The sequence below is a fragment of the Octodon degus genome, unplaced genomic scaffold (assembly GCF_000260255.1).
Source record: "Octodon degus isolate 3935 unplaced genomic scaffold, OctDeg1.0 scaffold00055, whole genome shotgun sequence".
NCBI classification, from domain to species: domain Eukaryota; kingdom Metazoa; phylum Chordata; class Mammalia; order Rodentia; family Octodontidae; genus Octodon; species Octodon degus.
In genome coordinates, this window is record NW_004524631.1 from 6,377,533 (window position 1) to 6,394,103 (window position 16,571).

A 16,571-nucleotide genomic window follows, 5' to 3' on the forward strand; every position below is an offset into this window, starting at 1 on the left:
GCATTTGCCAGGCAAACACTTACTCAACTGAGCTATCTCCCTGGCTCCCTGCAGGTTTATTTCTACTGAACATTTTTTTAAGTTTTATCTATTTTAATGAAGATTATTTAATTTTATGTATTTAGTACCAGGTCTACAGGGTCTCACTACACAGATTCATAGTGATTCTGTTTTCAGCCTCCCAAGTGCTGGGATTTCAGCCTCCCAAGTGCTGGGAGTACAGAAGACACCCAGCCTTCTACCAAACTTTAGACACAGTTGGCTGTTTGCTTTTTTTTACAGAACAACATGAGTTCCATTCCTGTTTTATTTTTTAATGTGGTACTATGCAATACAGGGCATAGTTCTCTTCTTTGGAGTATCTTCTGCTGTCAGATCCTGATGACAAGAGTAGCTGTATGATTCAAGTCACTCCACTCATTTCCTGGGGTTTTGCAGCTAAAGAGGTGTTTTGAATTGAAATAATAAATACTGGACTTTTGGGCAGCCAGAAGGCCTACCATGTGGACAAATGAAACTTGATATCCTAGAGATTTTTAAAATTTCAGATTTCAAAGTAATTTTTAATTACCCAACAGCACTTTTTGATTTGTCCTGTGTAGCTAGTGCTAATATAAAGACTATGTACTCAAGTAAATGGTTTTCTTCTCTCATGGAACCTCAAATCCTTAAAATGTTTATGGACATTGTATACTTCAAGTGAGAAATAACTAGGAAACACTTTTCACATTTGACTGAAACCATTCTTTTAAGAAACAGTGAATGGAACTAATGAGCAGTGTTTCACAGTTGTAAAAAGCACGAACTCTGGATCAGACTTGTGAGTTTGAATCTCACCCTCTCTCAACCCCTGAGCACTAGCTGTGTGGTCTTTCAGTGAGTTTCTTAATTTTGTGGTTTTTTTTTTTTTTTTTTTTTTTTTTCGGAATGCCTTCAAGGCATGACTGGCTGTCTTGTGTTGTGGGGATCGAACCACAGCAACCTGAGCCTGACTGCTTTGTTGAAGCAGCCACTTAAAGAACTGAGCTACGGGGCATGCCCCCGAGTTTCTTAATTTTGAAGCTTTATTTCCTTACCTGTAAGAGGAGGATAATAATAGTATCCATGAGAGTTATGAGGATGAAACCAGCTGTTGTGTATAAAATACATAGGAGAGTGTCTGGCACAAGTGACATTGCCTGGCCTATGTCTTTGCTGTCATTCATGCTCCATAGCACTTGTTTAGGACATTTATAAAGTAATGGAAAGTAATTTATTTGTGGATCATAAACCCAATTCTGTGGGTCACAAATGACATTATGAATAATCTGTACACAACATGTAAGGACAAGTATTATGATGTTTATCTTTAAGTACATAAATGAGCATAACAATTGTTTTTAAGATAGGTCTCACAATGAATTACAGGCTGGCCTTGAACTCGCTGTGACTCCCCCGCCTCCCACCTCAGCCTCTCAAATGCTAGGATTACAAGTGTATACTACCACACCAGGCAAAAATCCATATCTTACTATAAACACAAAAGCCAATGGTGGCACATGTCTGTAGTCCCAGCTACTTGAGAGGCTAAGGCAGGAGGATCACAAGTTTGAGTCCAGCCAGAGCTCAGTGAGACCTTGTCTCAAAAAATAAAAAGGGCTCAATTGCCCTGGGTTCAATCTCCAGAACCACAAAAACAAAACAGCAGTTTTGAAAATGCCCATTTTAGGTTTATACATTTCAGTATATCTGTAAGTGGTGATCAGAATATCTGCACAGCTAAATTCATAAAATGACCAGATTATTGTTTTACTTCAGTGGTTAATGGGGGCAAGTATGCTTACCCACCAAGGGAGGTCTGACAGTGAGTGAAGACGTTCTGTTACTGCTGTGGAAGGAGGTGCCACTGGCACGTGGAGGGCGGGCAGGCACGTTGGAGCTGCTAATCCTGCAGTGCAGAGCAGCCGCCCCACAACAAACCATTACCCAGCCCCAAGTCTCCGTATCTCATAGATGAGAAGCATGACATTTTCTTCTTCCAAAAATGTTTTCATTAAGACCAGAAGTGTATATTTTAAGAAGTTAGCTAAGTTTCAACTGAACTAATCTTTCTCTTAGGAATTATATGAAACCATTTTAAGAAAATGGTTGTTTTTTTCTAAATAAGAAAAAATACTTAAATTCATATTTTAAAGTTGGTAATGAAATCTCAAATTTATGTAACATTTTACATCCAGATTTTTAGGCAACAAAGACATCAATATGGTCAAATATTAACTCATTTTACTTGTGTATGAGTAACAAATTAATTGTGTTCCTGAACAGGCATAAAAACTTCATGGCCTTGGTTTATTTTTAAAAGAAAACACTATTTAATAAATTACATCATAGCCTCAAAAGTATGCTGAAAAGTATAAAAGATTAGAGGGAAAAAGAGCTTAGTCCCATTTTTGGTATGTCCTGAAGTCACCAATTTTCCTTGTTTGGAATATATGATTTTTATTGTAATTGCTGTAGTTTTAAGATGACAACATATTAAGAAATTATAATTGACATAGGTTTTTCAATTTGGTCAAGATTATGCATTGTAAATGGAATGAAGCAGCATTTCCAGTTGACAAATGGATCTATGGGTAATGAGGTATCTCTTAAATAAAGCTTCTGACAATTAAACCAATAAATGGTGGCAATGAGAAAACTGTTGACAAAGTACAACCAGGGAATGTTCATCTCAATATATGCAGGAATCTGTACTTTAAGTATAAGAATGAATACCTGAAGCAGTACAAATGGTAGCCAGGTACCAAGAAAACAGACAATGAGCTTTGGCAAGAGTGTTTTTTTAGAGTTTACAATGTAACTAGGGAGGGATGAAGAAGGAAAATACAAGACAGTTTCATTCCTGTAGGAAGTTATTTGAATAGCCTGTACCAAGGTAATAACTTCTGACGAAGAGGTTATAAAAGCCATAAATAAAATGAGCATCATGGAAAGAGACAGGCAGTAACTCTGAATGCTGACATAGACAGGACATGGGTAAGAATAAGTATTCTGTGCCTTCAGGCTTTGATATATAGCAGGATTTCCCAAAACATAAGCAAGGACTAAAACCCAAATTAAAATGATTGCAAAGGAATAAAAGAATTTTTGACACTTAGATGAAAGCTTGGGGAGTTTAGAGAAATTCAGGCAATAATCTATACAAGATACTAAGAAGACTGGATAATGCAGAAAGCCATAAGTAAAGGAAATAATTTGAGCAAATAGGCATATATGGTATTTAGTAAACCTGATACCTAAAAGTACAAAATCTTTCAAATAGGATATAATAGAAATGTTTACCAAAAATAAAAAATCAACAAATGCTAATGAAACACAAAAACATTCCATAAAATTTTGATAGGTGTTTTTTCTTCTCATTCCTAATGTGAGAATATTTAAAAATGTTTTCCCAAGTACAATCAAAAACACCAGACAAGTAGCATCTAAAGGCTGATTTGTTTGACGAAACTGGTACTGGAAAGAGCAGTTGTCTGAAGAAAAAGGTGGCATATTTTTAGTTAAATTTCAAGAAGACCTGATGAAATACATGGTAAAATACTGCTTCACTTTGTTTTCCATCCCTGCAAAAAAAAAAAAAAAAAAAAAGAAAAGAAAAAAAACCTAATGTTATCTTGGTGCTATTTTACAGAGCAACATTTTTAAACCAAAATGTTATATGTAAGTGATGAACTCCTACATTATGTTTTAATGTTTTGAATAGAGAAATACTAATTTACTAAAACCACAACACCTGCCTAGAATAATGGCCCATGGGTAAGTTTTCAACCCAGTTCCACTGATTCTGGGCAGCATTTCCCACTTTTTGCCTTTTTGCCAGTGAAATTTAGAGGTTCTGTTTATGGGCCCTTTAGCATAGCAGTTTTCACATCTTTTTAGGTGGAAGATCATCATCAAGAGGAAATCTTTGAAACTCAAAAATGTAGAACAGATGGTTCATCTGAAAATAACAGGAACACGGGGAAAGGAAAGAGGGACACAGCTCTACCTTCTGGATTTGACTGTAAGGTATGGCACCCAAGAGAGACTATAGAGAAAAAAGAAGGCTGAGCACCAGGAAGATGCAGGACGTAAAGGCAAAGGAGCAGGCCCTGAGGCTTGAGTAGTGCCTTTGCAAGAAATCAGACGAAGAAGTCAGGACAAAATGGAAAGAAAGAGATTCAGGACATTTGTCCTGAGGAAAAAAGTTTTGACTTTACAGTTTTCTGTAATACAGTTTAATCAACATAAATAGCAAACAAAAACAAAATCCTGTAATCTACAAATATTAACAACTACAGATGGGTTATAAATACATGGTACATCATTATACTATTATGTAGCTACTGAAAATGTTTCTCAGGAAGGAGACTTCGTTTCCAACTAAAAACTGGTTTTAAAATACTTCTTAAATTGGATGTTTGTGACTTTTTTGTACATGAAAAAATAGCTGGGGATGGTAGCACACACCTGTAAATCCCAGATGCTTTGGCAGTTGAATGAGGAGGATCACAGGTTTAAGGCCAGCAACTCAGTGAGCACCCGTGTCAAATGAAAAGGCTGAGGATGTAGTGCTGTTGACTGGCACTGAGTGAGGCCCTGGGTGCAATGCCTAGTACCAGAAGAAAACACATCAAAATAAATTTGCAGAAGATGTTAAGAGAAAAATAGGTTATAAAAATCATGCAGTAATATAATATATAATTTTTATAAGAAGTTGAGGGGCCAGGGAGATGGCTCAGTAGAATAAGCACTTCCCTGGCCTGAGTTCAATCCCCGATTCCTCAAAAAAAAAAAAAAAAAAAAGTTGTACATGGTAAAATTATACTTGGAGGTTTTTCTGTGTTTGCTAAATTTTACAGAATAAGAAAGTACTATATATAAAAAGTAAAAAGAAATAAATTTTTCTAAAAGCCCATCACTGATTACATATTGGTAAAGGGATAGTGGAGAGAATCTGAAAGTAAAACCATGTGACAGGAGGCTATCCTGTCGTCAGAGTAGATCCTCCTTCTCAGGGCCATATATCCATCTGTCATATTCAGGAAGGCATATACATAATCTGTTGATACGCATCTATTTTTAAAGTTCCAGAAATACAGCATTTATTTTCACAAATACAGATATAAAAAGAACCACTCAGGTATTTCCCTACATGGCAGTTTTGCTCTGTGCTCACACTTAACTGTGGTTTGACTTGCCTTCTCTGAGAAAGTTCCACCGCAGGCTCGTGGTGCCAGGACACAAGCCTCACTGCCAGCCTGTCGACTGCCAAGTGGTGTTGCCTGGATGCAGTGACCTGATGAGGCCTCTCTGGGCCAAGAAAACAAGGAGCTGAGTTTTAGACAAGCCAGTTCTGACTGAAAGTGGGAGAGGGTGCATACTTACACAGGTTCCAGTTTTAAGCAGTGTATCTTTTGGATAAAAGTAAAAAAGAATAACCTGTATCAGATGATTTTATCCTTCATAAACTCTAAGCAGAATGAATGAGACTAATTAGATTCACCCAGGGATGATCTCCCAGGTTCTGTGTCATCACTGACTCACATGTGGAGCCAAATGGAAGGTTCAAGAAGGTTCACACAGAAGGAAGAAAGCTACGGCCACCAAGGCACTGACCAAGAACCTCTTCAGAGGAGGACTGGATGAAAGAAAAGCTTGTAATGTGTTATATGGGAGAATCATAAAGCTGTGAGAAAACAAAAGCCAGGGAAGACATGCACCTGGCAGTAATTGAAGGAGACTGGACGTTCTTACAAGAGTTCCTGAATGCCGTATCATTGAAACCAATTAAAACTCTCTTAGGTAAGATATATTCTGTATATAAACACTACTTCTCTCATAAGCCATTCAAATTCCAGCACTGTAAATATTTTGTTCTTTAAACTGGCTCCTAGGTCAAGATAAAAGTCCTTTTGAGCTGGGTATGGTGGCACACACCTGTAATCTCAGCACTTGGGAGGCTGAGGCAGGAGGATTGCCCTAAGTCTGAGGCCAACCTGGACTACACAGTTCAAGGCCAGGAGGAGTGCATGATGAAACCCTGTCTAAAAAAGACCAAAAAAAAAAAAAAAAAATTCCTGACTAAAAAAAGCCTTCAGTTTTCCTTGAAAAATGGTCACCACAGTAACCATGGGGATTCAGATAGTTATAGAATATGGTCTTGTTCCTACATGATTTCTCACTACTTACGAATAACTCCTAGGCCTCACATGCAACTTAAACAATTAATGTAGGACCTGTGTCTTCTCCAGCCTTTGCTTTGTTATCTGGCCCAATTTGCAAGTATAAGTGAGGCCTCAAAAACAAGCCACAATTTCTTTTCACAGACATAGCCTATATTTTCCACTTATAACCTAATTCCCCCCCCTTTTTTTAATCCTTCTTTTAAAGGAGTACTACGAATTGAACTCCAGGAGTGATGAGTTCACTCCTTTCTAAATTCCCACACCTAGCTAAAACCCAATTAATTGTTAACGACATATCATACTTACTCTTCAGAGAGTCTTCCTGACCAGTGATCTGACTTTATTTTGGCGTTGCTGCCTTCAGTTATATCACTGTTGGTCCACTGCATTTCATTTTGCTATGCCAAAGTGCTATGTAAATTCTGTGTGAAAGATAAGACAAAAGCCACAATCGTTAACAGCCAGCCATCTTAGTAAAATTCACGTGGTGTTACTATTTCCAGATCCCTGCTGAGAAGAACTATAACCTTCTATGGGATTAGAGCCAGTAACTTGCTGCTTATATTCTTAATTTCTTTCTAGCAAAGGGAAGGTGGAGAACATTTAAGGTCCCTCAAAGGTTGAGAGATGGGAGCATGTAACATGGAATCTGTTGAAAGAAGTCTGGCTTTACATTGCAAATTTTACTCCCAGAGTTGACTAAACTAGTGATTCTCAAAATGGTTTCCAGACCCTTTGACCCTTGTCCTATGCTAATGTAAATAACATTTTAATGAAAATTACCATATTTTCTTAATCAAGGTTTTTAATGAAGATGCACTGTTTCACATTTTGCAAACTGCCTTAATAGTGGAGAGCTTCCCAGGCCTGCTGCGTCAGCCCCGCCCCTGGGGCGTGCAGAGACAGCAATTGAGACTGGGTGTGGCGGTGCACGCCTGTAATCCCAGCTCTTGGGAAACAGGTGGATCACTATGAGTCTGATCTAGTAGTAAGACCCTGAACACCCTGTAGACCTTTCCCTAAAAAAATTTTAAAAAGCTAAATTTTCATTTATATTTAATCAGGATATCCCATACTTCAATGTAGCTTCTGCAAAGTCCTCTACTCATTCTTGAGAGCTGAGAGTAAAAGGGTTAGTAACTTCAGAGACTCTGCTACTAAGATCAGAAAATCATGCTGTACAATCTCATGTACAGTCTTAGAAAAGTTTGAGGAAATCATGTGCACTAAACACAACAGGAAGATGAACACAACTGACCAGACGTTCAGGCCTGTTGGGTAGAAAATGGAGTTGGTACTACACCTGTATTTGTGAGCTGATGAGTAGGAAGAGCCTGGGAAAGAAAAATGTTTAGTGTTGTCAGGTTTTAAATGCTTCTCAGTTTTCACAACAATCATGAAAAATGTTATTTTTACCTACAAGCAAACAGCCTTGGAACACATTTCCTAGGTAAGCTTTGGAGTTGAGTTCAACCTTGGGTGTGAGTTCAAAGCTCGTGTTCTCTATGAAGCCACAGCCATGGTTAGCTCACAAGAGGAAATGCACAACATTCACATGCTTAAAAGGGCTTTCTGAAAAAAAGACCATCCAAGTCAGACTGATTATGTTGACTGATGACATAGGAGATGATGTTGAATGATCCATATAATTGTATTCCTTTTAAAGGTAAACGTACACTTCAAAATGTTCTTTTTGATGATATATACTCAAATTCAGTGGGAAAATAAGATGTCATTCAACTGATATGGAATATTCTGTATTCATTATTTACATAGTATAATTAGAATTTTAAAAAATATCTTTTAAATCGGCGTGTTCTATTAGTCAGATGGTAGATGTGAGGTACCTATCACTGTTTGTGGAGGAAAGAATCCAGTCATTCTTGGTGGCATGACTGGGCAATGTAGCCACTTAATATCTTGGTCAACTACCATTTTGATTTTTTTGAGACGGGGTATGTAGCTCAGGCTGGCCTCAAACTCTTTATCAATCCTGCCTCAGCTGGACCCACCCAGTGCAGGGATTACAGTTGTGTACCACAATTCCTGACAACTCAGCTACCATTTTAAGGGCCCATGTGAGACAGAGGGCTGATATCTGAAAACTGTACTTATACCTTCTGATAAGCTCAGGAAGGTATCAGCACTAGAAATTTGTGAATTAGACCCCAGGCATAATAATGGATCATTCTTTTTAAACCAACTTGAAATGTAATTCACATATCATAAAATTAATCTGCTCAAGTAGAAAATTCAGAGGCAACAAAACATTTCTAAATGCTACTATGATGGCCTAATGGATAATACTATAGATGAAAACAATAGGTACTAGAGTAAACTGAAAAGTCACTCAGAAAGGTTGGATATGCAGCATAAAGTTCTAGGAACACCTTAACTGATTTTTTTTTTTTTTTTGCCTATACCTAATTATGTACATACAAGAATGATATGACAAAAATTCTATTAATAAGCACAAATGGGCTCTTTTACGGAGTAAAACAATTGTAAGAAAAAACATTGCATCATCATTTAGCAGCATATTTCTCCTACCAGTGGTACATAAAATAACGATGTCTTATAATTAATGGCATTTTAAACTAAAACATGACAATAATAAATTTAATACAATAAGAAATAAATTTGTTCAGATGTTATACAACCACTTAAAATAATGTGCTTGAGACTCATAATGAGCTACTGATAGCAATATAAAAACCTGAATGGCACAATTTGATTTTATTTAAGTGTGTGTTGACTAGATGCAAACACAGTAAATGTTAATAATGATTAACCTAGGGCAATGTAGTCATACAAAATTTCATTTTATCCCCACATTTTTTTTACTGTTAAAGAACTATAACAATTTTAACTTTGTGACTAGCCATTTTAGTAAATAACTATAATACTCTTAGTTTGTCCATAATATTAGAAGTAATACCAAAAAATAATAATCCATATTAGTATTTCCCCAATTGTCTCAATATTGCCATTATAACCTCTTAAAGATCCAAGGTCCGATCAAGAATCACAATTTGTCACCTGTTTATTTAATTTTCTTTAATCTAGACTAGTTCTGACCCATTTCAGTTATCTTTTGAGCCTTTGTGACACTTGACAATTTTGTTTGTTTGGTACTGCAGACTTTCTTTTTTTCAGAACCAAGGATTGAACTCAGGATCTTGCACTTGCCAGGCAGGCACTTACACTGCTATCTCCCTGGCCTGATGCTGACAGTTTTGAAGTCTAGGCCAGGTGTCTTCTAGACATTCAATTTGATTGCCTCATAGTTTCCTTTCTTTTGTTTTGTTTCGTTTTTTAGTTTCCTCATTGTTAAACATTTCTGACAAGAACACCACCCAAGTGACACATTCTGACTGTGTATCTCACTACTGGTCTTATGTTTGGTCACTTGATAGAGTATTTACCATGTTCTATACTATAAACATACTGCTTCTCTTTTGTAATTAATAAATAATTGTTACAGTAATATTTTGAGACTTGTTAGATTATTCTGTCTCATAATAAAGTATCACAATAGTTTTAACATTCATTTATCTTCTTTGTCTGAATTACTACATTTAGAGTTTCAGAATTGTGATTTTCTAAGATTCAATCCACTTTTAGATCTGGAAGTTTCTTTTCTAGAAATACATTGTGGATTCATTGATTTTTTTTATTCAGTGTATTCCATCCACTGTCACCACTGTTCTTCTGAATGCTTAAAATGCCCCAAGCAGTGGAGCTATACCTTAGCAGCAGAGTGCTGCCTACCTAGCATGCACCAGGCTCTGGTTTTGGTACCCAGCCCCTGGAGAGTGGGGAGGGGGGCTTCTCAATTCTGTCCCATGGGAGTTCCATGGGCTGGCTTCTGTGCCTTCTTAATATTCCCATTAAGCACTTGCTTGATTCCTGGCACCCAGTCACTTTGGCGTTCCTCAAGTTCTCATGGAACCTGACTTAACTGCATTCCCATGATTGGCACAAAATATCAACACCTGCAAATAAAAAGAAGCCATCCAGGTGTGATGGTGCATACCTGTTAATCCCAGCACTCAGGAGGCTGCTGCAGGAAGTTATTTGGGAGTTCAAGCCCAGCCTGGGCTACAAAATGAACTCAAGTCCAGCCTAAACTGCATAGTGAGATCCTGCCTCAAAAAAAAAAAAAAAAAAAAAAAGACAGGTTTATCTTGCCTCAGAATTTCAGGCCAAATTGGCTAGCTCCAAGGCAAAAAAAATAGTGATAGCACACAGTAGAGGGAAGCCGCTCACACAGCAGCCAAGGAGGAGGAAGGTAGAGGGGGAGAGGAGAGCCAGGGAAAAAGCACTCCTTCAGGTCCCACCCTCAGCAACTCACCTCCAGCACATTTCAGTGGCTAAACTCGGCAATGGATGAACCCAAATGAGAGAATGGGGTGGGGGTGACATATCTTAGTTCTAAACCAGTACCTTCCTTGCCTGGCTCTCAAAAGGCTCAGATCCATCTCATTATGTAAAATATATTTAGTCCATCTCTTAAAGAGTCACAAAAGTCAACAGTTCCAGCACTGCTGAAAAATCCAAGTCCAAATCTCCAACTCAAGGCAAGCTCTTAGTTGTAAGCCCCTATGTTGACAATAACAGCAACAACAATAATAAAGGTTAATCTTTCAACAAAGTGGCACAGGGTAAACATTGCCATTTCAAAAGGCAGAAATAGGAGAGAACAGAATGGGACAAAGACCAAAACCTAACAAGCCAGACATTAGATCTTGTCACTTAATGTCCAGTAACCAGGGCAGTTTGTAGTGAGAAATGAGCTCGAAAGGGTTTGGGTGGTCCTGCCCTTACTGGACAGCCAGTTGCAGCCCTTGTGGCCTCTTGTGCTGGCTCCATTCACTGCCTAAAGCTTTCCTCAGCAGACTATCCACAATCCTGGCATCTCCCACTTCCAGCTTCACTTTCCCAGATTCACACACTGCTTCTCAGGAATACACTGCTAGGCATTTGCAGGCAGTCAGGTTGAAGTCTCCTGACCCCACAACTTTATGCCTAAAAAACCAGCACCATATGGGTGATTCCAGGCTGCCACCAGTGGGAGTAGTAACTGGTCTCCTTGGGACTGGGCTGCTCTGGCCTCTGCATGCCTTAGCTCACCATGTTGAAATGAAAACCTAAGAAATCAATTCCCTGATTCCCTAGGCAACCCTTCTTGAGCAAGAGAGGGCCCTGACATGCTCTTCTCAAATGAAAGTTTTACAAGGTTTTCACCTGTGGGCCTGTGAAGGGTAGGGGTCTCTCTGGTTCCTGAGATCCCCTCAAACCATCTTTCTTTTGTCCTGGTGCAAAGTACTTGGCTTCTTTTTAATGTTAATATCCTCAGCAACCACAGATGAGCACCAACATTGCAGGTGCTTCCTTTCAGATTGAGCTGCAAGCTTTTCACATCTCTTACAGATCTTGCTAAAAACAGCCAGCAGTACTGATGCTGTTAGCAGTATCGTATCCATGTTACAGCCTAAATGTTACTGGGCTGCTTTGAAATTTCTACCACTGTGCTTACTGTCAGTCTCCTGTAGAGTCTAAGAATATGGGCAAAACAAAGATGGATTTGCTGCCAGAGTGTAATACATATGGTTTGTAATCCAACTGCCATTATAATTCTAAACTGAAACCTTTCTGAGGTCTGACTAGAGTCTTCTGTCAATCTCTGATTATAGCATTCTAAGACTTCTCTAGTCAGCATCTCCAGTTCTTTCCAAACCCAAACCCCTTTCACAAACCAGTTCCACAGCATCTCAACCACATGGCCAGGTGTAGTCAGCCAACAACCCCACTTCCCTGTTGCCAGTTTCTGTTAGTCAACTTTCCCGTTGCTGGAACAAAATATCTGACACTTGCAACTTTGAAGGGGTTTATTCTGGGTTGCGGTTTTAGTGCCAAGTTGGCTGTGTCCTGTGGTAGGTTGATCATGTTTGGAGTGCCCAAAGTGAGCCACGTGAACATGGAGAGTGCCAAGGCAAGCCAAGCAAAGAGTGTGCTCAGCAGAGAGGCGTCATGTGACATCAACCTAGCGAACATATTAATAAATGCACTGCGGTCATTGAGCAGTTCCTTTTCTCCCACCTGGAGAGAGGGCTCCATCACACCTCAGCTTTCTACATTCTGACTCTTGTCTTCATTTCGCCATCCTCCCCGTCCTTCCCTCTAGGAGCTTGAAGAGCTGCACTGGACATGGCAGTGTCCAAGGCAGAAATGCACAGTGGAAGGTCATGGCGGAGGAAAGCTGCTCCTGCCGCATCAACCAGGAAGCATGGAGGGAAGAGAAGCCCAGGACAAAACACACCCTTCTAGATCACACCCCCAACATGGAAAACATGTTGTCAGTGTAACTGCTATGTCTCAGGGATATGGCAGAGAATGTTAGGTGTTCTCTGAATTTGTGTTCAAATTCAGGGTACTGGGTTGGGTTATATTTTTTCCTGTCTCCCTGTAAGTTACAATATCTATGTGACTAATTGCTAGTCGACAAGATTTGAGTAAGTGTGACATAAACCACTTGTGGGTTGAGTGCATGCCTCTTCCTGTGGACAACCAGAGAAACTCTCAAAGCCTATGGGGAGCAGCCACCAGCTGTGTCCCTGAGTGCGCACAGCCACTTCCAAGACCATGCAGAACTCCCCTCTAGCTATCACAGGAGAGTCACGAACTCTTTCTGGATGTGAGACATTCAAGGTCTGTTTCTGCAGGGTTTCAGCATGCCCTACTTCATACAAGATAGATCTCCTTAATTCTTTTTCATATCCCTCTGATCTTCCTCCCTATATCCCTGCTTCATAATTTTTTTTCTCTGTGCCTTCATCTCAAAAATTCAAAACATTCTTATTTTGCTGTATTTTTCAGAATTGCTAGCTGTTTGTTTCACTTATAGTGAGTTCAAGGCTAGCTTGAACAATCTTGAAATTATGTTTTTTTTATGTAGTTTTTCACTGGAGGTCATTTTGAGTAAGTTTTGGATTGTTTTAGTTTTTCCATTTTCTCCTACAGAGTTTTAGTCCTTCCTCCGGGTTTTAGATGCTATATTAATTCTCCACTGTGGTACCTCCATGGTACTTCATACCCTGGCCCACAGCTGGGAAAACACCTTGCATTAGCAGTTGTTTTGTTTTGTTTTGTTTTGGGTACTGGAATCAAACTCATGACGTTGAGCTTGCCAGACAAGTGCTGTGCTGCTGAACTATATATCTGGCCCCTGCATCAGCTTCTTGTCCTCACAAGTTGTGTTTCTTTGCACAGCACCTTCCAGTGAAGTTATCTCAATCTTTGAGTTTAGTGTTGGGAGGAGGGGACTGGCATTCTAATCCCTAACTTCCAGCAGGCAGCCTGGCTCCAATTCCTTTCTATAAGCTCATATGGATATTTTTACACACACATCCCCCACCAAATTCTGTTACATTTCTGGTCTGTTCCTGAAAGGCATGTAGCTTAAATCTGCTTATTTCTATGTACTTCAGCTAACTTTCAAGGTGACAAGTATGACCACAACCTAACCACACTGTGTCCATTTGGTTGTTTTTTCATACGATATCTACCTGTGCTGTTTCAAGCCTGATCTACTATACATCTTGACTGAATGTCTAAACGGAATATGTTTCTTACTCTATTGCAGTTCCCTATATAAGATTTGTATCCTAGTAAGTTCTTTATATGGCATCCTCAAGCTAAATACAGTTCTTATCTTAATGTTGCAAATAATGTGATGACTTCGTTTTTGCCTGCTGTCAGCCTGGCACAGGTATTCATAACCACAGCAGTAATTTATGAAATGTGGTCTTCTGCATACATCGGCATTATAGCTGTTGCCATGGCTCAACAGTCTGCCTGGATTCACCAGGCCTAAGGGCTTTTTCTATGAAGTCAATCATTCTCCACCTTGAACTTCCTACTCAGAAAATTCGTCTTCATTCGACCATATAGAATGCTTCCAATGTAGAAGCACTCAATTCATCCAGGTTACTTTCACTTCTATTTCTAATACTTCTGACACACAAACATAGACACTAATACATCACCAACCAGGGATTAAAATCAATTATGTGGGCCCCAGACTGACCTCTGAAAGATTAAGTAATAGTGGCAAACAGAATGCAACAAATCATCAAGGTCACATCATGACAAAGTAGGTTTCATCCTAAGGATGACATGCAAACCGATGAATGTAATAAATCACATAATCAGAAGGCTGAAAAAACATGGCCATGTCAAAAGATGCAAAAGGATCCTTTGACAAAATCCAACATGCTTTCATTAAAAAAAAAACAAAAAAACCTGAAAACAGGTATAGAAGGACCTTATGTCAATCTCATTTATGACAAACCTACTGCCAACATCATAATAAAGGGGGAAAACCTGAACACTTTCCCTCTAAAATTAGGAGGAAGAAAAGATGTTCACTATTACTATTGCTATTCAACACACTGCTCAAAACATTAGCAAGACCAATAGGCAAGAAAAAAAGGGGGGAGGCTAGGTAGAAGAATGGAAGAAGAAATTAGGGAAAAATGTCATTCATAATAGTACCAAGAAAAGTTAAATACTTAAGAATTAACCCAAGGAAGTGCGTCCCTCTACCATGAAAATTACAGTACTCTCAAAAATGAAATTTTTGAGAGACTATCAAAAAAAGGAAAGACACCTCATGTCCCTGAATAGGCAGAACCAATATTGTCAAAATGGCCATACTCCCAAAACTGTGACACAGATTTAACACAATCCCAGTCAAAAATACCCACAGCATTCTTTTTGTAACTGGAGTAAACAACTGTAAAATTCAGAATTCATAGGAATCTTAAGGAGATCCAGAAAAGCAAAAGCAATCCTGGACAAGAACAAAGCAGGAGGCATCATAATCCCAGACCTGAGATTATATTACATAGTTATATATAGTGATAGTTATATATAGTGATAAAAACATCATGGTACTAGGGCCACGGAGACGGATCAGTGGAACAAGCACTTCCCTACCAAGCGCAAGGGTCTGAGTTCAATCCCCGGTTCTGTTAAAAACAAACAAACAAACATCATGGTACTGACACAAAAACAGACATAAGGATCAATGGAAAGGAACAGGGTGCAGAAACAACCCAAGCACATTAAACTATTTGATCTTTGACACAGGGGTCAATAATATAACACCAGAGCAGTGGTGGCGAACCTGCGGTTCATGTGCTGCAGTAAGCTGTATCATTGGAAGCTCTAAAAATCCACCATCATGGCGCTAGAGGGAAAGGCAGCCTCTTTAGTAGATGCTGTGGGCAAACTGACTACACATGTGCAGAAGCTCGAATCTACAACCACATCTTTCACCACACACTGAACTAAAATCAAAATGGATCAGAGAAGTAAATGTTAAAAGACAAACACTAAACCTCCTGAAAGATATAATAGGTAAAACTTTTGAAGTCAGAGGCATAGGCAGGGACTTTCTGAACAACCTTGATTGCACAGGAACTAGTACTGGCAATCAACAATAGGTCATATAAAGTTAACAGCTCTATACAGCAAGGTAAACAACCAACAGAGTGAAAAGATAACCCAGAGAATGGGAAAAAATTTTTTTGCCAGCTATTCCCAGAGGACTGATACCTAGAATATATACAGAACTCAAAAAAAGAAGGCATGCCACAACATAAAAGACCCAATAAAAAACTGGCAACTGAAATGAATACACACTTCACAGAACTTCTCATGATCAATAAATGCATGAGGAAATGGTGAATACTGATGGTTGCTAGACAAATTCAGATTAATACACTCATGACAGGGCCATAATTCATGCCTCACTGCTGGGCGGCTTCAACCACGGGTGGCACATGCATGACGGAACCTCCTGTATCACCAGGGGCATGCACCACCCAATGGGACAGTGCTCAGGTACAGGGGTTCAAGCTGGTGGGAATGTGCATGGAGACTGCAGCCTAGAAAGATGTCCAGCACCAAGAAATGTGATAACAAGTGCTGATGAACTTCGGGGGAAAAGGAACCCCTCTGGACAGTAGGTAGAAAAGTGAACTAATAAAACCATTAGAGAAATCAGAATGGAGATTCCTCAGAAAATGAAAAATAGAAATTCCATTTGACCCAGTTATTCCCCTCCTTGTTATCTTTTTGTAAGAGTTAAAGACATATTACGGTGATACATACATAACCATATTCACAGCAGTATAACTAATAATAGACAAATTGGAAGTATGTCCAGCAATAGGTGAATGGATCAAGAAACTGTACACATAGGGGCTGGAGAGATGGCTCAGTGGTCTAAAGCACCTACTTGAAACAAGCTTGGCAAAGCACAGGGACCGTGGTTCGATCCCCAGCACCACATGCCAG

General features: G+C 39.1%; 1 protein-coding gene across 6 annotated transcripts in view; it reads right to left on the bottom strand.

Moving 5' to 3' along the window:
• Window positions 1–1,647: 1,647 nt before the first annotated feature.
• Window positions 1,648–16,571, bottom strand: part of Gpr160 (G protein-coupled receptor 160) — a 46,386-nt gene continuing 31,462 nt past the window's right edge. For 5 of the 6 annotated variants that reach the window (XM_023717869.1, XM_023717866.1, XM_023717864.1 and 2 more), the window contains 4 exons: window positions 6,513–6,628; window positions 5,205–5,329; window positions 4,489–4,630; window positions 1,648–3,602 (listed from right to left, as the gene is read on the bottom strand). In XM_023717869.1, coding sequence (XP_023573637.1) covers window positions 2,515–3,531 — 1,017 coding nt within the window. In that variant the 5' untranslated portion in view covers window positions 3,532–3,602; window positions 4,489–4,630; window positions 5,205–5,329; window positions 6,513–6,628 and the 3' untranslated portion in view covers window positions 1,648–2,514. Of the gene's footprint in view, window positions 3,603–4,488; window positions 4,631–5,204; window positions 5,330–6,512; window positions 6,629–10,242; window positions 10,285–16,571 lie in introns of those variants that run through there. The other variant, XM_023717867.1, reaches the window with a different exon arrangement.